The following is a 24146-nucleotide window of genomic DNA, read 5'->3' on the forward strand; positions in this document are numbered from 1 at the left end:
GGCCGGGAGATAGCCTTCAATATGACGATGACGGCGGCTTTGGAGACATAAACAGCACAGCTTCATTTATTTCCACGCGGATCCCCACTTACTCCGCTTCTCAGATGGCTTGTTCAAAACCGCCGTGTTTGAAAACATAGACCGCAGATTCTCTCTGACTGCTTTTGGTTCAGTGCACAGTGTCCTGTCATTTACAGCAGCAGAACAAAGGCACCAGTCACAGGGAGTGTCGTGTCCTCGCTGTGTTTCCCCCAGCAGGATACTGAGGCTTGTTTTCTGCCTTCTGACATCTACAGGAATGTCTCATAAACAGCAGGATCGCTAACATCGGCACCGCATCGGATGTTATGTTTCTCGGAGTAATCATCTCCATCTACCTAAGAATATTTCCGACAGGCCCCACTCGATGCAAGCTGACGGTCGCGGACCGTCTTTCTAAGCACACGTAGCAGAAACAGCCCATTCGTTTTGGGGGGGGGGGGGGGGCGGCAGTGCAGCCTCCGGCTCCACGATGGGCTGTCGCTGTGGCTAATTGCTTAGCTCATCTATTGTCATTCCAGAGAAGAGTCATGTAATTGATGCTTTCTAACGGGGGGGGGGGGGGGGGGAGTGAAACACCGAACGTCTCATTACAAAGAGAAAATACTGCGGTTTGGAAAATCGCTGCTTAACAATATTTCATTTGCTGTGGGTTCTTTCTATTACTTTGCAGACCTTGAAGGCAAGAAAATATAGAGGACAATAGATAAGGCCACATGTGTGAGTAATTAGGTGGTCTGCGTCAATGTCAAAATGCGTTTTTGAAATCCTCCTGTGTTACTCTCAGGCAGGTAGTTTGGTCCACCGTTGAAGAACCTTCTGCTAGGAATTCAGACGGTCCCTAGGATCTCTTTGAGTGCCAGATTTAGGGATTTAATTTTAGTTTTCTGGAGCACAAAGGTCCCATTTCAAATCTGACAGTGGCACGTGGGCCGCATGTGATTTATTCGTTCAGTTTCTTTCCATTTTCTCTGAGCGGACATTAAAAAAAGAGAGCTTCTCTTAATACAAAATTAGCACGAAAACCTCGAAACTTCTTGCGGGAGCCGAATCCGGAGAACTGCGACTGGACGCACAGTTCCGCTGCTGTCTTTGGCACACGCGGCCAGTCAATATCTTGCCCTGTGGTTTGTGGGCCCGCCCTGGAGGTGAGGTGCCACTGTAAACACGACGGTCAGCCGGCCTATTATTAGGAAATCGGCGTGATGACGAATGATCGGAACTGTGCGCGCGACGGATCAGGTGATGTGGTCCACGGCGCGCGAGTCGTCCTGCTTGTGTCTGAGATGCCCTGCCAGTGAAGGCCAGTTTCCAGCAAGCTGCACCCCCGACGCCTGCCAGGGGGAGCCCGCTTATTTGTGATTCTGAGTTTCTGTGCCTTGGATAAATAAGGGACCTCAATGGCTGCCTTGACGGCACAGAGAGACACTGGGGTTTGCCTGGATCCGGACAGACAGGGGATGTGGGCAGAGGCCTCAGATTTTGCAGTGTGTGGAAATAGCTCACCATTCAAACCTGCGGTCGCCGGGTAGAATAACACTGCCCATTGCCACCCCCCCCACTCCAAATTCATCCAGCTCAAATACATCCAGACTCGGAGCAATATAGGCCGAGAGGATCAAATGAGCGGAACCAGTAACGATTCGCATTAATAAAACCCCCTCAAAGACATCAGTAAATGAGACCCCCACTCCACCCACGTCAACCTGAGCCCCATTTATATTTAAATCGCGGTTATGGAATTTTCAGGAAATTATATTTCTGTTCGGCGTTTAATTTGAGGCCGACGTGTAGGTGGTCTGAGGGGGTCATGGGACCGAACAGCGAAACGTGAGAGGAAAGTAATGCAGTGATTTCTTACAGCTGTGCCACTCGGGTTTCGGAGCATGTCAGTGGAGGTGTACCAGTATGGCAGTCCCTGTGAAAACAAAAAAAAGTCCCTCTGGCTTCTAATGGCATGGAGATCTGTCAGGATCCATCCCGTAGGCATAGCGCTGAGGCCTCCGTTCGCCGTCATCTTTCAGTTTTCCTTCAAAACTCCGATTGAAAATAATAGATCTACAGCACAGAAAGTAAATTTTCATTTATGCCAAGCTAGTTATTAGTGGTTATAGCGGGAGCAGCTGTTTTCAATGACAGAAAATAAAAGCCGAAACAGACCCTGAGTTGTGGCCAGAATGTTCTGGAAAGAGAGGGATTTCTTTCTCACCATTAGACATTGGGGTTTTCTACACATGATGTAGTCATTAGGCTAGATTGTCTTGAGCGGTTAAATCTCAGAAGAATGCATTCAGCCCAAAATTGATGGAGAGTTTGTTTTGATCTGTATTCCGTTAATGATGCTCCTGTTTCAGTCAGATTTTTGCCAGACTGTCCTCAAACGCAAAGAACCTGCTCTCATTAAGTGGAGTAATGAATTTGACTGTTTAATTAGAAGTAATGCATTAAATGATCACGCAAGCTCAGTCACTTTCAGATACCTTGTGCTTATGGTGGCAAGCTGGACAACCAAAAACTTTTCCTGGGTTCTGTATGTACCAAAACAGTCAGAATCGCTAATGCATCCACATAGTAATCATTCCCAGAGATTAAGTGATGGGAATGAGTATGGGAAACACTGAAGTGGTTAGTCTTCTTTTATGGAACCCCGTTAGACTTTTATTGGCCGCCCTGGTGAACACACCATTTAAAATCTTTCTTTTGCATTTCTTCATGAGGGGGAAAACGTGTGCATATGTAGTTCTGTCTTTTAATGAAAAATATTAAGACCATAAGTCCTGGTACAAACACGTAGCTCTAAGGGCGTCAGAAGTAATGAACTTGAAATTGTTCAGCGTCAAAGTAAAAGGACGTTAATTGAGCGTTACAGAAGCTTACAGTGAGATGAACATACACAAGGATATCGGAATATTCGCTGTGGTTACTCATTTTAGAACAGGATGGGAGCCGGGCTTGGCATGACAGAACCGAATTTGCAGTTGTTTCGCAATATGGCTGCTTCCAAATTACCCAAATTACTTTTTCATTATACATGATATAACCACTAATAATTATGTAGAACAGACATGGTGGATTTTTACTGCACCTAAGCGTCAGTATTGAAAGGGTAGTTGTGAACATGGTCTGCATGACAATCTTTCTGAGAAACAGGCAGCTGACAGCTTTTAAAACCAAATTAACTGTAAGGAAACTGGCCTGCCCCCCCCCCCCCCTTCTGTCGAACGTAAACTGGAGAAACATTATCGTGATGCATACAGCCCAGCCAAAGTACGTGGTGTACAGTTTGAGAGCCTTGGAGCCTGGAGAATGGATTCATGCTGTGGTTCTGGGAGACGTCTCAATACGCTGAACGGCATTTTTACGTCCCAATATAGACCCCCCACCATATCGAAGTCCTTCTGAATATTGTAAATATTTGTAGTTTTAGGTTAAATATTTACCCTATCCATCTTTAGTCACTCTAAGCATTTACGTTTAATTAGCGACAAATCTTACCAAACAAATAGTATGCAATGCCAAAGGTAGACACTAAATGAACCTATAATGATGACTTATTTTAGTGCATTTAGGCTGGGATTCAACTCAACATCTGGCAGTGAGAGCTTCCAGCTGGTGCTGCTTGCTGAATCGTCTTTTACCCGTGCTCATGTACAGTCGTTTTATGGTTGTTATTACAACCTATTTATGCATCGGACGTTCAGTTCATAGTTTCTGACAGCGCTGCCAGCTCAGAGACGTAGGTGATGTCGATGTTCGTTCGTTCGTTCGTACTTCCTTTTGATGTGTGGCTATTCGGATAAAACATACAGAGATGAATAAGGGTTTGTGTACATAGTAATGAAAGCTGGCTAAATTTAAATCTGTGTTTGAGTTGAATAAGCTGTCTTTTTATTTAGAAGTTTTAGTAGTCAGGAAATGTTATTGCACAGCGACATACAAAGCCTATGTTTTCTCAGCTTCCTCTCAAGGCTTCGAACCCGGCTCTCCGTTGTGAGACAAATCTTGCTTTTACCAGTGTTCCCAGCTTGGCACGCTGCTCCCTACATCACAAGAACTTTTTTTGTTTTGTTATTGCGGGCCATGAACTGAGTAATCAGTTATTACAGATTTCACTATGCAGACTGTTAAAGGCTTTGTACAAGGTTCAATTAAAGAAAGGAACAAATTATCTGTAGCGCCTTTTATGGTGTAATGGTATTGGATTCATTAATTACTGGCCATCTGGAGCACTAAACGTGTCCAAGGTTCCCCAATAAACAAGTTTTTCTGCTTCATGTTTGTAAACGTGGAGTGGTCTTCATCCTGTTGGCGCATCAGGAGTGTAACAAATTCGCACTCCCTAAACGGCACGTTCCCTCTGCCCCTCAGACGGCTTCTGCCAGCCGGAATGGGATGGCATCGTGTGCTGGCCAGGGGGGGGGCCCGGCAAGGTCGTGTCCACCGCCTGCCCCAACTACATCTACGACTTCAACCATAAAGGTACGAGTGCCGCCCGCAAGCCTGGTGAGCTGCAGTTTAGCTGCCGTTGGCATCCTGACCCCTTAACCTGATCTGCTCTCTCTAAATACCGTGTTGTATAATCGGGAATGACTCTCAGATGCTCTGGATGAAATCCTCAGATAAGTCGGTATATCAGGACACCAAGACACATGGTATAAGTTTCAAAGATCCACTTCTGTATTTGTCAGGAATCATGCTGAAAAAATGTATGAATAAAATAGTAGCAGAGCTGCCGGCTCAGTGGGTAGTGCCTCCTGCAGTTTGCATCTTCTCCCTGTGTATGTCTGGCTTGTCTCTTACAGACGAAAAACATGAAATTAGGTGATACCCATTGTGCTTTAGTATCTGCTCTTTGATGGACTGGCATCCCGTCCAGGGTGTCCCCTGCCTTGTTCTCTTTGATGGACTGGCATCCCGTCCAGGGTGTCCCCTGCCTTGTTCTCTGTGATGGACTGGCATCCCGTCCAGGGTGTCCCCTGCCTTATGCCCTGTGATGGCCTGGCATCCCATCCAGGGTGTCCCCTGCCTTGTTCTCTGTGATGGACTGGCATCCTGTCCAGGGTGTCCCTTGCCTTGTTCTCTGTGATGGACTGGCACACCATCCAGGGTGTCCCCTGCCTTGTTCTCTGTGATGGACTGGCATCCCGTCCAGGGTGTCCCCTGCCTTGTGCCCTGTGATGGACTGGCATCCCGTCCAGGGTGTCCCCTGCCTTGTGTCCTGTGATGGACTGGCATCCCATCCAGGGTGTCCCCTGCCTCATGCCCCATTGGGATAGGCTCCAAAATCACTCAGATTTTATGCTAAGTCATTGTGGAAGATGTATGGATTAATATGGTTTTCATAATTACTAATACCTGGGGTTCCGTTGCAGATTTTGGGCCCCATGAAAGCATACCATATTGGCCCCCAACCCAGACCAATGTAATAAAATAATGTTCCACACATTTAGGGCCCCTGATCCAACCCCCCCTTTTACCCCTGATTAATGCTACAGTAGGATTATAAGTAGGAGTATTAGTAGAATTCATATGCCATTTATTACAAATGTCCTTTAACACAATTGACTTCATTTTCTTTCTATGTATGCTCTTATGTTATATACTGTAACTGCAGGCATATTGTTTCTAATGGATGTTCTCTGTGTCTTCCTGCTGCTGCCGGATAAATGTGATTCGTTCCTGCATCGCTAGGCCACGCCTACCGCCGCTGCGATATGAATGGGACCTGGGAGCTGGCCAGCACAAACAACAAAACCTGGGCCAATTACAGCGAATGTGCCAAGTTTCTCGCTCATTACAACCAGAGCCGCGAAAAGGTACGTCTCCCGGTGATTCATCCGCGCTACATTTAGATTCCCCGTCAAATCTTGGGTTAACTTGGCTGCAGATCCATCTGAAATCCATCTGGAAGAGGAAAGAACCTGTTACCCTGAATACAGAGCCAGTTTCTAAGCCACTGACACTTTCATCTGTAATTTTTCTCTCGTCCAGCTGTACAAGGACCATCTGTAGCACAATAACATAAATTACTTTTAGAGCTGATAACAGGGGTTCTTCTGTTTTTCTCAAGCTTTCAGACAAGCAGGGACAAGTAATACTCTGGGTGACGAAAAGAGGCTATATACTGATTTTTGTAGTCCGTAAACGGCTGCTGTACATCACAGAAAACATGTCATGTCCTTCATTAAAACACTCACAGCATTTTTAAGCAACGCCCCCCCCCCCCCCCCCACTGTTTCACAGATGTTGCCATGTTTAATGCCTTTGCTAAAATAATGCAAAATAATTGCTTATGTTGACTCACACAGTTTCTTTGAAATACCCCATTGGAATTGAATTACTTGCATCATTATATTAATGCTCATCACGGCGTTTACGTGCAAGAAGCCTCTAGGCCGAAATAAAAACAGGTCAGTGTGAAGCATCCGGCAATTGGTTTTAAAAGCTTACGATTCCACTGGGGGCACGTGGCCAAATGCACCCTACCTAGTGAGCCCTGCAGCAATTAAAAGCTTTCAGAGGTTAAAAGGTATCGCTGCTCGGTAAATTAGGTATGTGGTGGCATTGCGGTTTGCGTGCACGTGGCGGTTTGCGTGCACGTCTCTTTCTCTGAATTTCCTGTATTTCACAAACCCACGTGGAATTTCTGATGACTGATATACGGCAGCAAAATAGCTCATCAGATACTTTGTTAGTCGTGAAGAAACCGGTCTCTGTCAGAGACTTCCTATCTTTTTGGTTTCTCGCGGCACCACTGGAAAATGATCGCATCGTGGTTGTATCAGTCTTAAACGTTTGCAGGATCATCGGTAGCTGGCTGTTTGGCGGAACCTGTTGCTTCAGTATCTGCTAAATATGGAACTCGTGTAAATATTTGGTGTAGTGATTGTGCGCTTTATTCAAAACGCTTTCCTGAGGTGTGTGTCTAGCTCTGCGTTTATTACTGGTTACTGATTGGAAGCTCAGCCTAGTAGCGCCTGTAAGTTGACAGCTTGTTGACAGCCATGTGCTTGTGATGAAGTAATGCTACACTTGACTTAGGCTCACTGCACACTGGTCCAATATGGGGTACTGTAAATAGCTTTGTGATATCAGATTCATCAAAACAATAACATGAAAAGCAAATGGGATAATCTTATATACAGTATATAGTATATATACACTTAAAGATTATGTATATATGTGTGTGTGTGTGTGTGTGTGTGTGTGTGTGTCAAAGCTTCGCATTTCATTAGGTTTGCACATAGATATCTTCTTTGATATGATTTGAATATTTCTTTATGATTCTTATGGTTCTGATTAGAAGGTGATAATGAGCATTTTGGGAAGTGATACTGGTTTTATACTGGCCACATTTTACAGCTATCGTTGCACTCATGCACACTTCCTTGACACATTTTCCAGGTATATCCGGAGCTGTAGATTCAGTATTTTTGGAAGTCAAAACGCCATCAGATCGGAAAAGCCGTCAGCATGCCTGGTTCTCATTTTCTCCCCATTTTCCAATTTGCTAATCTACGTGCATCTGGTTAAAAATGTGACAGGGAGCCAGAAAGCAGATGGATTATTAGATGCTCGAGTTACAGCTGCTAAAAATAAAGCATAGAAATGTTCCACTATTCTATAGGCTAAATTATAGAGGAGGTTCTATGTTTAGATTTTGGTTTTTGTTCACATTTCTTTTGAAAGAGCCCCCCCACGCCCCCTCCCCTTTCATCGTTATATGTCAGACTGCCAAATGGAACTCGTCCTACACCTCAAGAAATAACATTTCAACTGGAATCCCACACCGGACTCACGACCGCCTTACTGAACACATAATTTTCGCATGTATATCAGACGGTTGGTAATGACACTAACGTATTAACTGGAAACAGCTCCGTCCATGCAATTTATCTCTTTGAAAATCCACGAACAAATCATGGTGTAATTAAGAACATCAATTAAGGGTAAAAAAAAATGGCATATATACTGTACCCATAGTTTCCATATGAAACCCCTGGTTTGGCTTTGATCTGGTTTGCAAACGAACTGCTAAGGCAAGACCCTGCTGTAAACTCTAGAATACACTGAGCTTCACAATATTGCGTAAGACTTTTGATGTGTAAAAATGCTTCCTTTTAAAAAAACGTCCCTTTTGCCGAAGCCTTGGGCAAGTGCTGTATATAAGGTTTTCCTTAATTCACTCATTTTTTATGATGAAAGAAAATGTTTTCATTGAAATGCAGATGAATGACATGCACGAAAAGACAGATGCTCATTGTGTGAGACATTACGGTGTAGCTGTAGTGAAGACTGTTGATCTGAAAGCATTTTGTTTGGATTCAGAATCTAGCTACTGCAGTGTACTGAAGTAATTCTTTTAGAAACTGAAGTCTTTCTTCGTTGATGTCGTAGTGTTAATGTTCTCCGTGGTAGAATTTGTTCAGGCCAGCGCTGCAACCAGGATGTTTAAAATACCGAGGTCCAAAGTGTTAGCCCTCCCTAGGTGCGCCCTGTAATGTATCGTGGTTATTGGAGGTGCAGAAAAAAATACCAAGGACTACCTCAGTGTCCTCCATGGTAGGTACTGGCATGGTTCCTGCTCTTTGCAAGTGCAGATTAAACAATTTCCGTCTTAGAGCATCTGCCAAAATGGCCACAGAATGACTATTAGCCTGATATGGTCTGTTTTCTTGTTATGCTTTTCCCTGTAATTCAGTCTTGCGTTTTTTTCCGCCACTTATTGGAATCAACTTTATCTCAGGCATTTACAATCTACTGCGACCCGGGGCCTGGGTTTGGCCCTTGGTTCATGCTAAATGATAACCATGGTGCCGGCTCTGGTTTCACCCTCTGCCCAGCATCCCTCTAGAAGTCCGGTCCTCGGGGACCTACAGACAATAAACATTTTTGCTCCTACCAGGAGCTGGGAGGGAGCAGAAATGTGGACTGTCTGGCAGGGAGCACAAAGGCGGACCATCTGTGAGTCCCCGACGACCAGATTGGGAAACACGGCTGTAGAAGGCCACAGTGATGCAGCTGCTGGATCTCTCCACGGAGCAGCCTCTGGCTGCCTCGTTACTGCTAGTCCCAGACGGAGACTGACCGCTAGCCACTCCATTCCTGACAGCCCCAGTGCCTTTGACCAATGTTTTCAATTGTGGCCGCAAGTTGACTTTAGCCTCCTTGGTCACCTAGGGTCAGCTTACAGAAAACGGGGGCTTCAGATTTCAATCCCAAAACCAAACAAAGATGAGGTTGGGAATATTGTGATGGAGGTCCTGTGGAGGTTTGCATAGATCCGGATGTTATCATTCGTTTGTTTTACTATAGTAATCATAGTTATGTTGAGTAAATACACTGTAAATAGCATTTAACATTTGGTTTACAAAATGTTGTTTTATTTGTTCTTTCTTTCTGGTGCTCTTTATTAACAGTCATTTTACGTGCTGGAAGTACACTTTGTTTTGTTGCTATTTAAACACTCATGTTAATTTCATTCAGTCTTTGCGTCGTTCCCTAAAACTTGGATGGATCATTATGTTCGCTTGTTGCAGGTCAACCCCCTTCCCCAGTACATTACACCCTAAATTATCCTACCCCCACCACCCTAGGCCTAGACACAGAAATTCTTCTGGCTTCAATTTTATATATTGTCGTCAGCTCTTCCTAAAACTCAGGTCCACATGAGCATTGGATTAAGATCCTTTCAGAGACCTATAAATATAAAATCCTTGTATGCCTATGCATGTGTTTGAAGAATATGACATGTCCTTGAAAAAAAAATAAAATAATAACTGTTACTTTTATGTCCCTGCAGGACGTCTTTGACCGACTATTTCTGATTTACACCGTGGGCTACTCTGTCTCCCTGGGATCTCTCATGGTAGCCGTTGTCATCTTGGGATATTTTCGGTGAGTAGCTGTTGTCCTGGAAGGCATTCATTAAGTGCACACTTTACAGTCTCATTAAAGTCGCAGGATGGGTTTAGGTTCAACCAATCGTATTGATTTCATTTTGCTGTTGCCAGGCAACCTGTATTTGTATAGTTTCAAGATCCGTTGGTCTGGTGGTTCCCGTATCTTGACGCACATAAACCTAAATTAAATGTGAATGTTTTATGATGATTTCATGAGGTTATTTATATTAAAAAAATATGTCCATATTTGTACCACTGCCATACATTTAAAGATTTTGTGTACGTAACCACCACAAATCTTGAAAGACTTCTGCGAATAATTACACGCTTGCTCGTCAGATCTTTGCAAATGGTGTTGCACGGATTTAAATGAATGTAATCGTAATCTGTAATAGAGCCTCCCAGGACAAGCAAAGCAGACAGAGGATTAGTGCATCAAATACCAAAGACCACTTCCTTAAGAGCATTTGGGTGCAAGATGCTGGGCCAGTGTAGCTCACAGGAACATACATACCCTTCAGGCATTGACAGCAGATGGTCAAGTGTCTGTCAATGGGCCTTTCTTCAGTCATAATGGAGAGGGCCTATCCGTCAAAGATCTGCTTAACATAAGTGATGAACATTGCAGGTTCCCTCCACAGCATTTTTCATGTGGTGTAAAAATACTTCAATGGTAGCTCTCCAGGGATTCTCTGATCATCACACTGCTCAAGCCAAGCCTCATTTTGGGATGTAAGGCACCCCCCCCTTCCGCTCCGCCCCATGCACCACTTAAATATTTGCAAATGGGTTGGGAGAAATATTTCTGGGGTGGGCAGCTTGTCAGCCATGGGTGATGCGTGCTGATGGGCACGATGCCAAAAACCACTCCCTTTGAAAACATACCATCCCTCCCCATCACCACCCCCCCACTCCAACACACACACTATAGGCATAACCTTAATTCCAACAATGACAACCTTAAATGTTACCCAGCCCTAACCTTAACCATAAGCAACAAATACAAGACATTTGACATTTCTAGATTTCTGATTATAGACACAAATATTTTTTAAATTGAGTTTCCTCTTGTGGGGACTGAAAAAATGGACCCCGCAATGTCAAAATAGCAGGTTTTTATCACATTGAGGGGACATTTGGTTCTCACAATGTAATATATGACTGACCCACACACACACATGCAATGTGACCCCCAAATATGACCTCCTGCACCCAACTCACCCATTGGCTGTCAGTACCCCTTCACTGATTGGTTGAGTTATTATAATTGAAACCGATTGGCTCGAGGTCATGTGTTTGAATACTGAGGTGGAGGCAGCCGAAGGATCAGTGCAGAACCACATTTTACTCCTAATGAAAGTAAATAGAACATTTTTTAGAGTCCATTATTTATGCATATCCAATTTCTGATCATTATATGGAAATTACCCACCATTCATCTGTTCATATCTATTATCTCTATAAAATAATTGTAAAAAGTGGGGTATAATGAAAGGGTTCCATTAGTACTGTCAGTTGAAGCGTCTTGTTATTTCCCTTCCTATACTCCTATAAAAAATACTTGAAAATGAGTTTCAGAGTAACTTGGCCGGTGGTGTCCCCCCGAGCTCCGGACACAGCCTTGGTGTGGCGTGCGTGTGTTTCCAGCTAACTCTGTTTATTTCTCCGCACATCCGGAAGGGGGTTCCGTCCTTTTCCTACACATGCTGCACCCCACAGCGGCCCTCAGAGGTTTTCGAATATGAATGTGGGGTCCTCGGTTTACCTGGACTTCCTGAGTTCAGCCCCCCGGTGTATCGCACATGTGTGTATAATGTTACAGTCACAGTGACACTGCGGGGGGGGGGGGGGGGGGATTGGAGCCTATCCCAGACAGCAGAGGGTGAAGGGCAGGGGACACCCTAAACGGGGGGCCGTGTGGTGCAGAGATGCTAACTCAGGGAGGAACGGCAGGAAGTACATGCTGACCTCACACAGAGGCACAAACACACACACAAACACACACACACACACACACACACACACCAGGAAAATAGAGTGGATATGACTGAAGGAAACGGGATGTTCCTAACCCAAAATGCTCCCGTCACGATTTAAAAAATGTCACTTCAACAACTAACAAAAGAAATTCAGCTGGATATGGAGCAGCTGTAGAAGACACTTGAGTAACAACTGCAAAACAGAAACTTTACAGTACATTAACTTTTTATGACATCTGGCAAAAATGCATTATCACAAATGAGTTTTGTTCTCACATGGTGACTTATGGGAACTGCAGCTTCCTTTCATTCATCCTTATTCAGCAGACCACTTCATGTTTCTGTGCGTTTGTATGCATCCATCATGCCACCGGCAGTATGGGTACTGCATGCAGTTCTGCCTTTCCATGTATGTTACACCTTATTCTCCATCATAATTACGACCTATTTAATAGTCTACCGCTGAAAAGATTAAAGGAGTTGAAGGAAAATAAAAAGCAATTTTCCCCCTGTGCAATATTGCTTAATAATGTTTCATAATTAAAATCGCCTTCCTTTCTTTTTTTAAAAAAACTCACATTCATTCTTTTTCCATGAGCCAGACCATCTGCTAGATGCATTTCCATGCCCTTTATTATTCCAAATAAAATAGGCACACCCAAAATTAAAACTGAGATACTTTTTTTTTTCCCCCCCTCCAACATGTGTTTCTAGTTTGATCCGTGGCGGATACTGAAGAAAAATTCTGCAGCTGACCCGTGTCTTATAGTTCAAACGTATTACACATCCTTCAAACGTGGTTCGTTTGCTTCCCACCGCAGCGTAATTGGGGACTACGCGATTGTTTACACTGTCTGCTGCAGAATCTTCAGCTCACGTTAGGAGAGTCTTTCCTCGTCGCTCAAAACGGTTGAGTTATGTCTGATCAAGGTTGTTGACGTCTTAAGCGAGTCTCTTATAAGCGAGGTCTGGAACACATCTCGCAATGGCGTTCATTTACGGTAATGCGCTTAGCCTTAAATTAAAAGCGAGATCCTAACGCTAACTCCACTGATATTTCCTATTTGTGTGTGTCTAGACAGATAGCACACGCTTCTTGGGTTTTAATGAAAGAATTGGCTTGGCTCTGTTGATTTGTTCAAGGGTTAGATCAAGGCATAGTCAACATTATTTTAAACCAGCTCTGGAAGACGCCTGGAAGGTTGGATAGCTTGACAGGTTGTTTGATTGATAAGCCACTGTGTCATTAAGCTAGCCGCTCTGGGGAGGACTGGCTCTCAGATCTGTACCACACATGCTTGCAATCCTGGGTTTCAGCTCCCCGCTACCCAACATTGTAGTTTTAAGTCGCACTTAGTCTCCCCCAAGTCAGCTGGGATTGATTAAGCTTGCTTTGTTTTTTTTATTCCCCAAATGATGCACATTTGCGTGTGTGTTGGCCTAAGTTGGTTACACTGAAAATGGTGACTCTTGAAGATATAACTCAATTAATCTTAGATACATCTTTGCAAGCAAAAGGAACCTTTATTTGTCTTTGTCTTTTAATGTATATTTACCCAGTCACTAAGTAAACTAGGAAACCCCGAAAAATCGATCGAAAAGAGTGTAACCATCACACTCATTACTCATCTTTTTAATCCAGAAATATCCCACCAACTCTCATCTGAGAAACAACATTTCCCAAATATGTGGAGGTCAGCGAAGGTCAGATTCTCAGTGTACATTGGGGAGGATGAGTTGTGATGGACGGAGAGTGCGATAGCCATCTTTAGTTAGTCGTAAACATGAGCAATGAACGATCTCACAGGAAGAGGTCTGCTGTGAAGGCATACTTTCAGTTTGGTCCACAAATCAAAAAATGTGTAAAATCTGCATATGGCATGGTAACTTTTGAGGAGGTACAAGTAGCTTAGTAACTCAGTTACTACTCAAGTATGAATCATGAATGAATATATTAAACTACATGAAATATATAAACCCATTATTAGCGATTAACCATGAACTAACAATTCATTTCTGGTTAATTAATGCATTAAGTAAGAGTGTAATACTACATTATTTGTGCCACATCAAGTACAGTGTTACTACCTGGCATTTTGTTTTTACTGGACAGCACAACACTTGGCGGCTACTGTATCAGGTATCCCTATGCAGTACCAGGCACGATGCCTCTTCTACAAGGGTTGTTGAGTTGCACGTTCAGAGAAGCCAATCTCCACCCCACTGTTGTAGCAAAGTTTTATTTCTGAGCTTGTGGTCTCTGTTTTATGACTCTGGCCGCCCCCCCCTCGAACCTCTATCTTTCACAGGGTGTTTCCAGCAACAGAATCGCCACTGACTAGATGCTTTATTTTTCTTTGTTTGTTTATTGAACCGTTCTCTGCGAACTGTAAACTGTTTCTCCGATGCTGGAATCACCATGCCTGGCATCAGCAGTAACAACGCAAGACCACTTACGCCACGCGCCTTAGCCTCTCCGGTGCTTAGCTGAATGTTTACTTGCTGCATCTTTTCAGTCAGAGGGTATATTTTATGCTGTCATTGACCGTCAACTTGAAAATAGCCTTTTCATTTTTGTATGTATTCAGTGATGGAGATCGGATCCGACATCTGATGGTTTGCATTTTATCAGAGCCCCTCCGCGGGTTCCACACAAATGTTTCAGCATTGCGCCTTAATCAGTGTGTCTAATAAAATGCAAACTATCAAAGTTCGCACCTGATTGCCATTGTTTTGATTATTCTACGAACTGATGGTATTTATCAGCTGGTCGAGCACAGTGATTGAAGTTTTTTTTTTTTCCAGATGTGAATGTTCATTGGCAAGCAGTTTGTCTCATGTAAAACACAAGGATTTATGGGTAACCTGTCCACTTCCTGTTTCTCATCCCAGGCGGTTGCACTGCACCAGGAACTACATCCACATGCACCTCTTTGTGTCGTTCATGCTCCGCGCGATCAGCATCTTCGTCAAGGACGTGGTGCTGTACTCCGGTTCCGCCATGGAGAACATGGAGCGGGTCAGTGTAGAGGACCTGAAGTCCATCACCGAGGCGCCCTTTTCTGATAAATCCCAGTTTGTAAGTGCTGTTTGGACCTCTGGGTTCCTCTCACCCCAGCACTCCCACTCAGACACGCAACTCCATTCCTCAGGACCCCAGCAAACTGTGCAAGGAAGATTTCAGAAAGTCACGCACCATTCAGGTCCACCTCTCAGGGAATTAATCTCAGCTCTTCATTCACTTTACTCACCTGTGGCCTGTACTACGAAGCAGGGTTACTGGCTTGTCGGGGTAACTCGTCGGATTTAAGGTACCGCAGTTTAAATGGACTTCATATTCGTTCACTTACATTTTGCCCAGACTACCTTAAATCCGACAAGTTACCCCAATAAGCCAGTAGCCCCGCTTCGTAGTACAGGCCCCTGATGTCACTAACTGATGTTTTGAGACACGGCTATGAAAGGTATCTTGTAATCTAGCTTAGCAACAGTCAAGTGTTACTCGAATCCTTCTTCCGTTTCCCACATTCTGGTGAGAGCTGTTGGCCAGGCACAGAGGAATCACATTTTACAGTTTTTCACCTTTTCATTTGCATGTCAACTGGAAAATCTAAGAATCATTACATAAAGTAGTCTACATAAAATAAAACCACCCAATAAAGTCCGCTAGATTTTTATTGGGAACGGTCAATATAAATGAATTTAAACTATAAGAATTGCGTTCAAGTTAATTCTGTTGTAGCATAAAAACATTTATTTTGAATGCATGAAATGTACAGTATCGTTGATGCCTTCAGCTGAACTTGTTCTTTGTGAAACGTGTCCGTTTGCTGCAGGTTGGCTGTAAGATTGCCGTCACCCTGTTTCTCTACTTCCTGGCCACCAATTACTACTGGATCCTTGTGGAGGGGCTGTACCTGCACAGCCTCATCTTCATGACCTTCTTTTCGGACAGGAAGTATCTCTGGGGCTTCACCCTCATTGGCTGGGGTGAGTGGATGACCAAACATCGGGCACAATTCCACTTCTGTGCAACGTTGTTCGCAAATATGCAGCAAACTGTACGAGAAACAAAACTGATCTTTTGGTGTATTTGTTTCTGGTCACAAGTAATTGACACTAAGTGATTTAACTTAGTATTCTGTAAGAATGAAAAAAAATCTAGTTTCAGCTACTTCTCCATTACACTATCCTGAGAGCTTTTGGCAAGAAAGCGCAACATTTGTGGAACTCTGAAAAAACACCCCAGTGGTAAATCTACCATGGGACATACAGTATCTATAGCACATTCGATACTTTTAAACTGGACATCTGCGTTTGTTTCCATTGGCCTTACTGCTTGTTTGCATTGGTTTGTGTTACTGCAGAACGTGTTCCTGCACTTAATTTAAGGGGTACATTTCGGGGTCGCCATTACAACACTGTGCACCGTCCATACCTTACATTTATGGGATTAAAGTTAAGTGTCACATTACCACCACAAGGGGTCGACTTTGAGCAAAGTGCAATGTAACCGAAGACATTGTTGTTGCTAAATTGCTAGTGATTATAACCGTAATACAACAGAGCTATTATAACATTTATACGTTTATTATGAGCAGTAATGCGCAAGTTGGTTCATTTTAATTTACTAATAAACACATGTCACACAGCTGGCAAATGAAATAGCGCAAAGAGTTCTTCCAAATGCAGATATGAAAAATCAACATGACACAGTCCTAATTACAGTATAAACGTGATAATATTTGGTAGGCTATATATTCTCTGTGCTGAAGCATGCATGCAGGCAAAAGGTATAATAATTGTGTTTTTTTTTTAAGCAACAGCTTTAATCCTTAGCTTAGTTCTCATGGTTGTCAGAAATGGACTCTTTTTGGACTCTTTTTCATAGAACAGAAGACAAGCTACAGACACTTTTCATTTTCTATATGACAACTGCAGAATTCACTATTCACTGCATTTATTGCGTCTGCCTTTAAGAACTGCATTTATTGCGCGGGTCGTAGCATGTGGGAGGAGGGGCCCTGCGACAGGCCTCACTGCCCCTGCATTGTACACACTGTGTGTATCACTGCTCTATGCACAGCGCATACAATGTGGATGCCGTGTCGTCCTACTACACGCTCTGCCCTGTACGGCGTGCAAACTCAGTGTTGTCATTTAAGGCTGTGTTTTTGACATTATATTTATGGCTTCTGTCATGTTTAAAAACATTCGGATTTGCATTTTCAGAAATACACACCAAAGGGTGAAAAAAATGTGCCATTTCCTGAAACACCCCCATTTAGAAATTAATATCCTGACACATGTAACATTTTTGGTTTTACGATAACACGGCTTAAGCACCTGGCTGGAGGACGCTGTCTTCCTTTGTCTTGATAAACGCCTTCAACCACCACGCCCCCTGCTGTCCATATGTGCACAGTTGGTTTGTGTCTGCACCTCTGACTGGGAGGCATCCTGGTGATGGTGAACCTGATTGTCGGTGTTATCTTGCAGGGGTCCCTGCCATGTTCGTCACGGTGTGGGCGACCGTAAGGGCACTGCTGGCAGACACAGAGTGAGTGACCAGGAAGGCGTCCCGTCTCAGTCACCTATACCGTAGCAGTCAGTGTGTCTTAACACTGCGAGTGAACCTTCCTAGTTGTAGCACTAATGTATCGATTTTGGGATCTCCACTGTCAACGTCCCAGTCAGTCCATTAGGTAACACAGGCGGGCACCTAGACTGCCTTTTTATGAGGTGCATCGACTCATAAGTCTGCATTTAAAAAATTATTTTTGGGAGACTCTTTATTTTGATGACAGATCATCATCAGAAATCATCTGAGATGTCAGCTGCAGTAATGGACATAACCAAATTACAGTAATACGAGCCAGAAAAAAAAAAACATTTTCACACAGTATTATGTAACTATGAAATTGTTTCATGTATAGAATATATGTCTTTGAGAAAAAAAATTAATAATTAATGTCAGAATCAACACAGATGTACAGAATAGCAAAGAAATTGTTTAAATACAGAAATAAGTTTTTATGCATATTGGGGTGACCTTCAAATAAATTAATGAAATTCCTCTTATGACACATAAAGCGGCCCATTAGTACCGGAATGTTCTGCTTTATTATGATTTAACTGGAATTATTCTGAGGTTATGAAATGGGTAAGACATACAGAAAAGGCGCACAAGGATTCCTTTGAACTGTGTAACATGAGCAGTCCTGCGCTGGCCCATCTCTGGGGCTGCAGGGATTACAGTGCTGATAAATGTTTGATTTATCCGACCGCAGATGCTGGGATCTGAGCGCAGGCAACCTGAAGTGGATTTTTCAAGTGCCGATCCTGGCAGCCATCGTGGTGAGCAGAGCCATCGCCGTCGTTTCCGCTGACAGGCGCGGAAATGAAAACATCCACTTTTTTTTTTTTCGTACATTCAGCTCTGCCATTCTCAAAGACTCAACATACAATGGGGTTTTTTTTCTTTCATTTTTTATGTTTTTTTATGCATTTAGGCTACAGTTTCTACTACTTTGCTACTTAAGAGAAACATTAAGAGGTTAATGTTAACATGAACATCCATTAATAAAGTAAATTAGTAATTATACGAGTAAATACGTGTATGATATGTAACTACATACTGTACAGGACTGTGCAGAAGTCTTAGGCTATTTATCTGGGTAGTGAGTAAGCTCATTTTAGCATTAAAACATATACCCATTAAGAGTAAAACTAGTAAAAATCTCTTCTGTTCTCCAAAAGGTTACTGATATCTTGCTGGGTGGCTCCTCAGGGCCACCTCAGTCATTCCGTGTATTTGTTACGTTTCACCATCAGCTCACTTAATTAATTAAATTAGTAAAAAAAAAAAACAATTCAGTGAGGTATCGATTAGTCGAATGAGGTTTGCTGGTGCTCCAGTCAAAAAACACATGGGCGTACTTGATGCAATTCCTGGGATGATTTTAGGACGGCTAAACCATACACACTTTAGATGAACATCATTTAAACGTCATTCTCATAGACTGTCTAAGACTTTTGCATGGTGTATGTGCTATACTGTATATACATGCAAACACACACAAAGACAATACAATTTCAGTAATATTACTTGTGCTTCATAGAGTAGGATGATTATGATATCTGTCCATGTAATATCAGGCTTTACAAGCTTATTTTGTTCATCTTCGCCCCCAGGTAAACTTCTTGCTCTTCTTAAATATAATCCGAGTCCTGGCGACAAAATTGCGCGAGACAAATGCGGGTCGCTGCGACACCAGGCAGCAGTACAGGTGAGACCATTTGCATTTCATAATTACCGTGCCGCGAACCAGAACATTATTCAGCGCGTGGTTCTTGGACTGCCTCTGCGGTTAGACAGTCAGCTAGGTGACCGAAATGTAGATGCCAGTTCATTAAGATACATTCATAATGGCTGTGGAAGTCATTACCTGAAACATCCGAATAAAAGAAAATACAACTTGAACATTTTTACTTGAACTGAACTCTCAACCTAAACGCCAAACATTCCTGTCATGAATAGAGCGGAATGGCTTGTTGCGCTCTACTGGGTCTCTCCAGAATAGATGGTCTCTTTCCAGGCCTAAATTCCATAGTGATCCTTGTTTTACCTGGAACAAATTGCTTTAGCTCTGCGTTAGTTCTGGGGCTCATTGGAGATGCCTATCTGAGGGATATCCCTCTTCCTTCTGGCCCACAGGAAGCTGCTGAAATCCACGCTGGTGCTCATGCCTCTGTTTGGGGTGCACTACATCGTCTTCATGGCCATGCCCTATACGGAGGTGTCTGGGGTGCCCTGGCAGATCCAGATGCATTACGAGATGCTTTTCAACTCATTCCAGGTATTCGAAGGGGACCTTCGCGGTTTATATGAAGAACAGGGTCTTGCTGACTTTTTTCTGGAGTGAGCATGCTTGTATGGATAACTAATGTATGTAAAACTAATTGTAATATTGCAGAATGACTTGTCATGTGTGTATGTATTAGATCTAGGTAATGTATGCACGGTGAAATGTCAAGTAAATTATTAATCCTGCGCATCATATTTTGCATTTAGTTTGGGTAATACGATGGCACAGTTAAAGTCTCGTTCACTTTGGATTCACGGATATCTGTCTCTTTTAAAGGGATTCTTTGTGGCGATCATATACTGCTTCTGCAATGGAGAGGTGAGTACTATTTCATTTGGCAGCTGTGTGACATGTGTTTATTAATAAATTAAAATGAACCAACTTGCGCATTACTGCTCATAATAAACGTATAAATGTTATAAGAAAATAGCTTAAATGAGCCGTGTCAGCTTCAGGATAAGTTTACAGGATAAGTTTACAGGATAAGTTTCCAGCTCCAGGAAAAAATACATATTTTATATATTCATATTAGTGCTAAATATATTGTTTCATCTGGTATACTGGTTTTAATTTCCCTTACAGTACGAATTTTTCATATACCGTCATACCGTAGTATAGCTGAAACAGCTGTACTGCTTCAATATGCAGCTAATTATAAAATAATCTTTGCCACTAGACGCACTTTGGATCAGTGTTACAGTCATATCTTCATAACACAACGTCCATCCATCGGTTTTCTGTAACCGCGTGTCCTGTTCAGGGTCACGGGGGGTCTGGGGTCTATCTTGGGGGCTACGGGCTCAAGGCAGCGAACAACCCAGGATGGGGGGCCAACCCACCGCAGGGCTCAGTCACACACCAGTCACGCACACAGGCACACCTAAGCCTAAAAGCAGACGGAGCAGTGACCAATAGCAGTACTTTAGCCATCTTGCTAAATATCACTGTTAACATTCAATCAGTTTTTCGGTTTATCTAGTTACAAGCTCAGGGTATGGCACCATGAGCTAGTAACAATCGGGAATGATGTTAGGAACTTCCTGGATGGAAGACATGTTGTAATCGCCTTTTAATCTGGCCGTGAACACGCATTGCTCTGAAAAGAGAACCAAAATTCTTCATGTTGTCTGTGTTGTGATATACTTTTAGGTGCAGGCAGAAATCAAGAAGTCGTGGAGCAGGAGGACGCTGGCTTTGGACTTTAAGCGGAAAGCGAGGAGCGGAAGCAGCACATACAGCTACGGACCTATGGTGTCGCACACCAGCGTGACCAACGTGACTGGGAGGGGCCCCTTGGCCCTGCACCTCACCACCCGCCTGGGCCCCGTCTCCATCAACGGCCACCGGAACCTCCCGGGCTACGTCAAGAACGGCTCTGTCTCGGAGAACTCCATCCCCTCTTCCGGGCAGGAGGTGCACATCCCAGAGGAGGTGCACCCAAATGGCACAGGGCTACGTGAGGAGGACAAGCCCCCTCCACTGGTGGAGGAGGAGAGGGAGACGGTCATGTGACTCCATGCCTGTGATCAGCAGTGAGCGCCAGTTATCAAGGGAGCTAAATCATTAGCTGCCTCCCCCTCAGGATTTTACTTATCGGTTGGCTGCGGCCTTCTGTCGAGCTAAACTGTACTAGAATATTGCCTCTGGAAGAGCTGGGCTTTGCTCAGAATGGACCGTCTTTGTTTTGGCCAGGATGCAGTGTTGCAGTGGACCATCAGAACAGTCTTATTCACCTCTGGGTTGGTGTCTCCCAGAGCTTCTTTCACCAGCAATACTGGGCAGTCCTTGCAGTTGTAAACACTGGCTCTGAAGTCATGTAAGGTCAACTAGGACTTGATCACAGTCGCTACCACACACGTGTTGACCTACACTTGGTGATCTCCTTAGCTTTATAGCATTAACCAGTGTTTTCACTGACTGTCCATATCATTGGCTTTCATTATATCCTTCACTACGCGGTTGTGGTTGTTTCTTCTGTCACCTGATGACTGTGTGATGGGACAGAAATGACCAGATCTGTCATGCTTACATTCAGGTTTGCTCATCTCAGGCCTAAAGCGAAAAGCATTATGACATACTGTAAGATGCAGTGCCTCGTTGCACGTTTTCCTTGAGGTGGGTCATGGTCAGGTTAGTTCGGGGCAGATCAACAAACAGGTCGTTTCCAAAAGCAACTGGATGTCACCATTGGAACCAAAAGTAAACCAAAGGAATTCTGGGAAAGTTCAACAGTGGGGTATTTATTAGCGTCGGACAGATGTTTGAGTTACTCCGTGGCTTATCGTGTGATGGAGCCGTGGACTGAAACCTCAGAGGACGTTTTTATTAACCTTTGTCTAATTAATAATCCCTTGTCACAGACATACAGTAAGTTTGGAACATGGACCTCAGTACTGATTTCCGCACCAGTCCGTCTACAGGCTCATTCGTTGCCACCAGACTTATGACCAAGAACTCGGTAAAAGGGAATGAAGCTATATGTATAACTAATGTTTAGTTAATTTTTAGTTAATGTTTAGTTAGCGTTGTCCTACTGTATGAGTACACTTCCAGTACTGTTCCATTGGCTCCAGGCTGATGTAATAATCTGTGATAGACCTTTCCAAATAGAAGCAAATTCTACACTTTGTTCTGCTTTGTGATGGGTCCAGCATTGTTACAACAAGCAAAAAAAGGTCACCTCTGTCATCTTTAACTCAATTTGCATTGGTGGTGCTGAAATATGAAATTGGAAATGATTGTATGCTCATTGAGGCTCATCTACAAAATATATATTTGGATTTTGAACAGATTTGGGACCATTGATAATTCACATTCCAGTCACTCGAAACGGCTAAAATACCGGTGAATGTACAATGCATAGAACATTTGGTCAGTATTGGATTTGTGACACACTGGTGTTACATGTGTATTGGCTCTCAAGGAAGTTCTTCAAGGCAACAGAAGGCAAACTGAGGTATTATATTATTGTTATTATTTCTAATCAAGCAGCCAAGTACCCCAGTAAAACTGTAATGGTTACAACTGGAGTTTGTGTGTTAAACAGTGTTAGTTGTCAGTCATTGAACAATGTAATCAAAATCAAACAAAAAAATCTGTTAAGAAGGGTGAATTGTTCAAAGATTTTTTTTTTTTACTGTGACACTATAGTGACAACAAAAAAATATCATATTTGAGAAAATGATACAAAAGTTTCCTATGGTACAGTGATATGCTGCTCTTGTATATATGTTAATTACTTACCTTTGAATCGCAGTCACTATGTTTACAAACATATCCATCTATTTGTCGGCTAATCAGATGTCAGCTTGTGGAGGGGCTTGTTTTAAAACAATGTACAATTAAACAGGCTGGGGGGGGAAAATAAATATGTTTTTGCATTTGTTTAGATATTATTTTTTACATTAAGAAAAAATATATTTTGCAGTGGGCTAGAGAATAAGTGAGTGCTTTTTTTGCACAAGTTATTTATTTTAACGTCTTTCTTGACATCATTGTATTCTAATGTAAATAAAGAGAAGCAGTATTAACACTGAAAGGATTTTTTCTGTACTTGGCAAAAGGAGGACTTTTATTCTGGATATATTCATGTAAAAAGGTGATCAGTAAATCATGACGTACAATATTTGTTCCCCAAGTTGACTGACATATAAAAGTCATTCTAATCATCAGATTTTGGGTTTAATTATGAATTAGAAAAGGGAGTTTTATTAACTGAACAGGAGCAGGCAAACGAACGAGAGCAGGAAGGGTTAAAGCAGGAAGGGGAGTACAGGGAAGGACATGGAGACACAGGAGGTGCATCGTCAGTGACCGTACTGGGGATGACAGCAGGTACTTAAGTACAAAGACTAAGGAGGTGCAACAAGCAACAGGTGTGGCTCCTCAGGGCCACGTTAGGGAGGAGACAGGAGAGACAGGCAGGACCCTTAAAAGCTACAATGAAGCATGTATTCATCGGGATTATAAATACAAGCAGTTCAGTCACATTTTTTCTTCCCTGACTTTCTCCTGGAAATCAAATTAAGGACTAAGAACAGGTCCAGTGAGGTCATTCTAACGTTTGTGCCCTGGGTGACCCTAGCACACGCAGTGCCGTTTTATTGCTTAACGCTTGAAAGAAATGTTCGGAACATTGTTACCAACATGCCGTAAGCATACATTGTTAAAGGGGCTCATAGCCTTATTTGCGTAACCCCAAGATGCTGGTTTGCAGCCAAGGATAAGCTACATTCTGCCAGGCTGATGCCATTGTAACCTGTAAGTCACTCACTGACAGGAAACATTGTTGGACAGTTCTGCCGGATTATTATTTTTCTTTATTTTGTGTTCTGTCCAAAATTCAGGAAGAGTCATAA

General features: G+C 43.1%; 1 protein-coding gene across 4 annotated transcripts in view; it reads left to right on the forward strand.

Moving 5' to 3' along the window:
* Positions 1-23326, forward strand: part of pth1r (parathyroid hormone 1 receptor) — a 76770-nt gene extending 53444 nt beyond the window's left edge. For 3 of the 4 annotated variants that reach the window (XM_072711181.1, XM_023815779.2, XM_023815780.2), the window contains 11 exons: positions 4408-4518; positions 5731-5855; positions 9842-9936; positions 14813-14999; positions 15757-15910; positions 17420-17480; positions 18211-18277; positions 19115-19209; positions 19638-19779; positions 20065-20106; positions 20938-23326. In XM_072711181.1, the coding sequence (XP_072567282.1) occupies positions 4408-4518; positions 5731-5855; positions 9842-9936; positions 14813-14999; positions 15757-15910; positions 17420-17480; positions 18211-18277; positions 19115-19209; positions 19638-19779; positions 20065-20106; positions 20938-21300 (1442 nt within the window). In that variant the 3' untranslated portion in view covers positions 21301-23326. The remainder of the gene's footprint in view (positions 1-4407; positions 4519-5730; positions 5856-9841; positions 9937-14812; positions 15000-15756; positions 15911-17419; positions 17481-18210; positions 18278-19114; positions 19210-19637; positions 19780-20064; positions 20107-20937) is intronic. The other variant, XM_023815781.2, reaches the window with a different exon arrangement.
* The last annotated feature ends 820 nt before the right edge of the window (positions 23327-24146 follow it).

Source organism: Paramormyrops kingsleyae, chromosome 4, assembly GCF_048594095.1.
Source record: "Paramormyrops kingsleyae isolate MSU_618 chromosome 4, PKINGS_0.4, whole genome shotgun sequence".
Taxonomy (NCBI): Eukaryota; Metazoa; Chordata; class Actinopteri; order Osteoglossiformes; family Mormyridae; genus Paramormyrops; species Paramormyrops kingsleyae.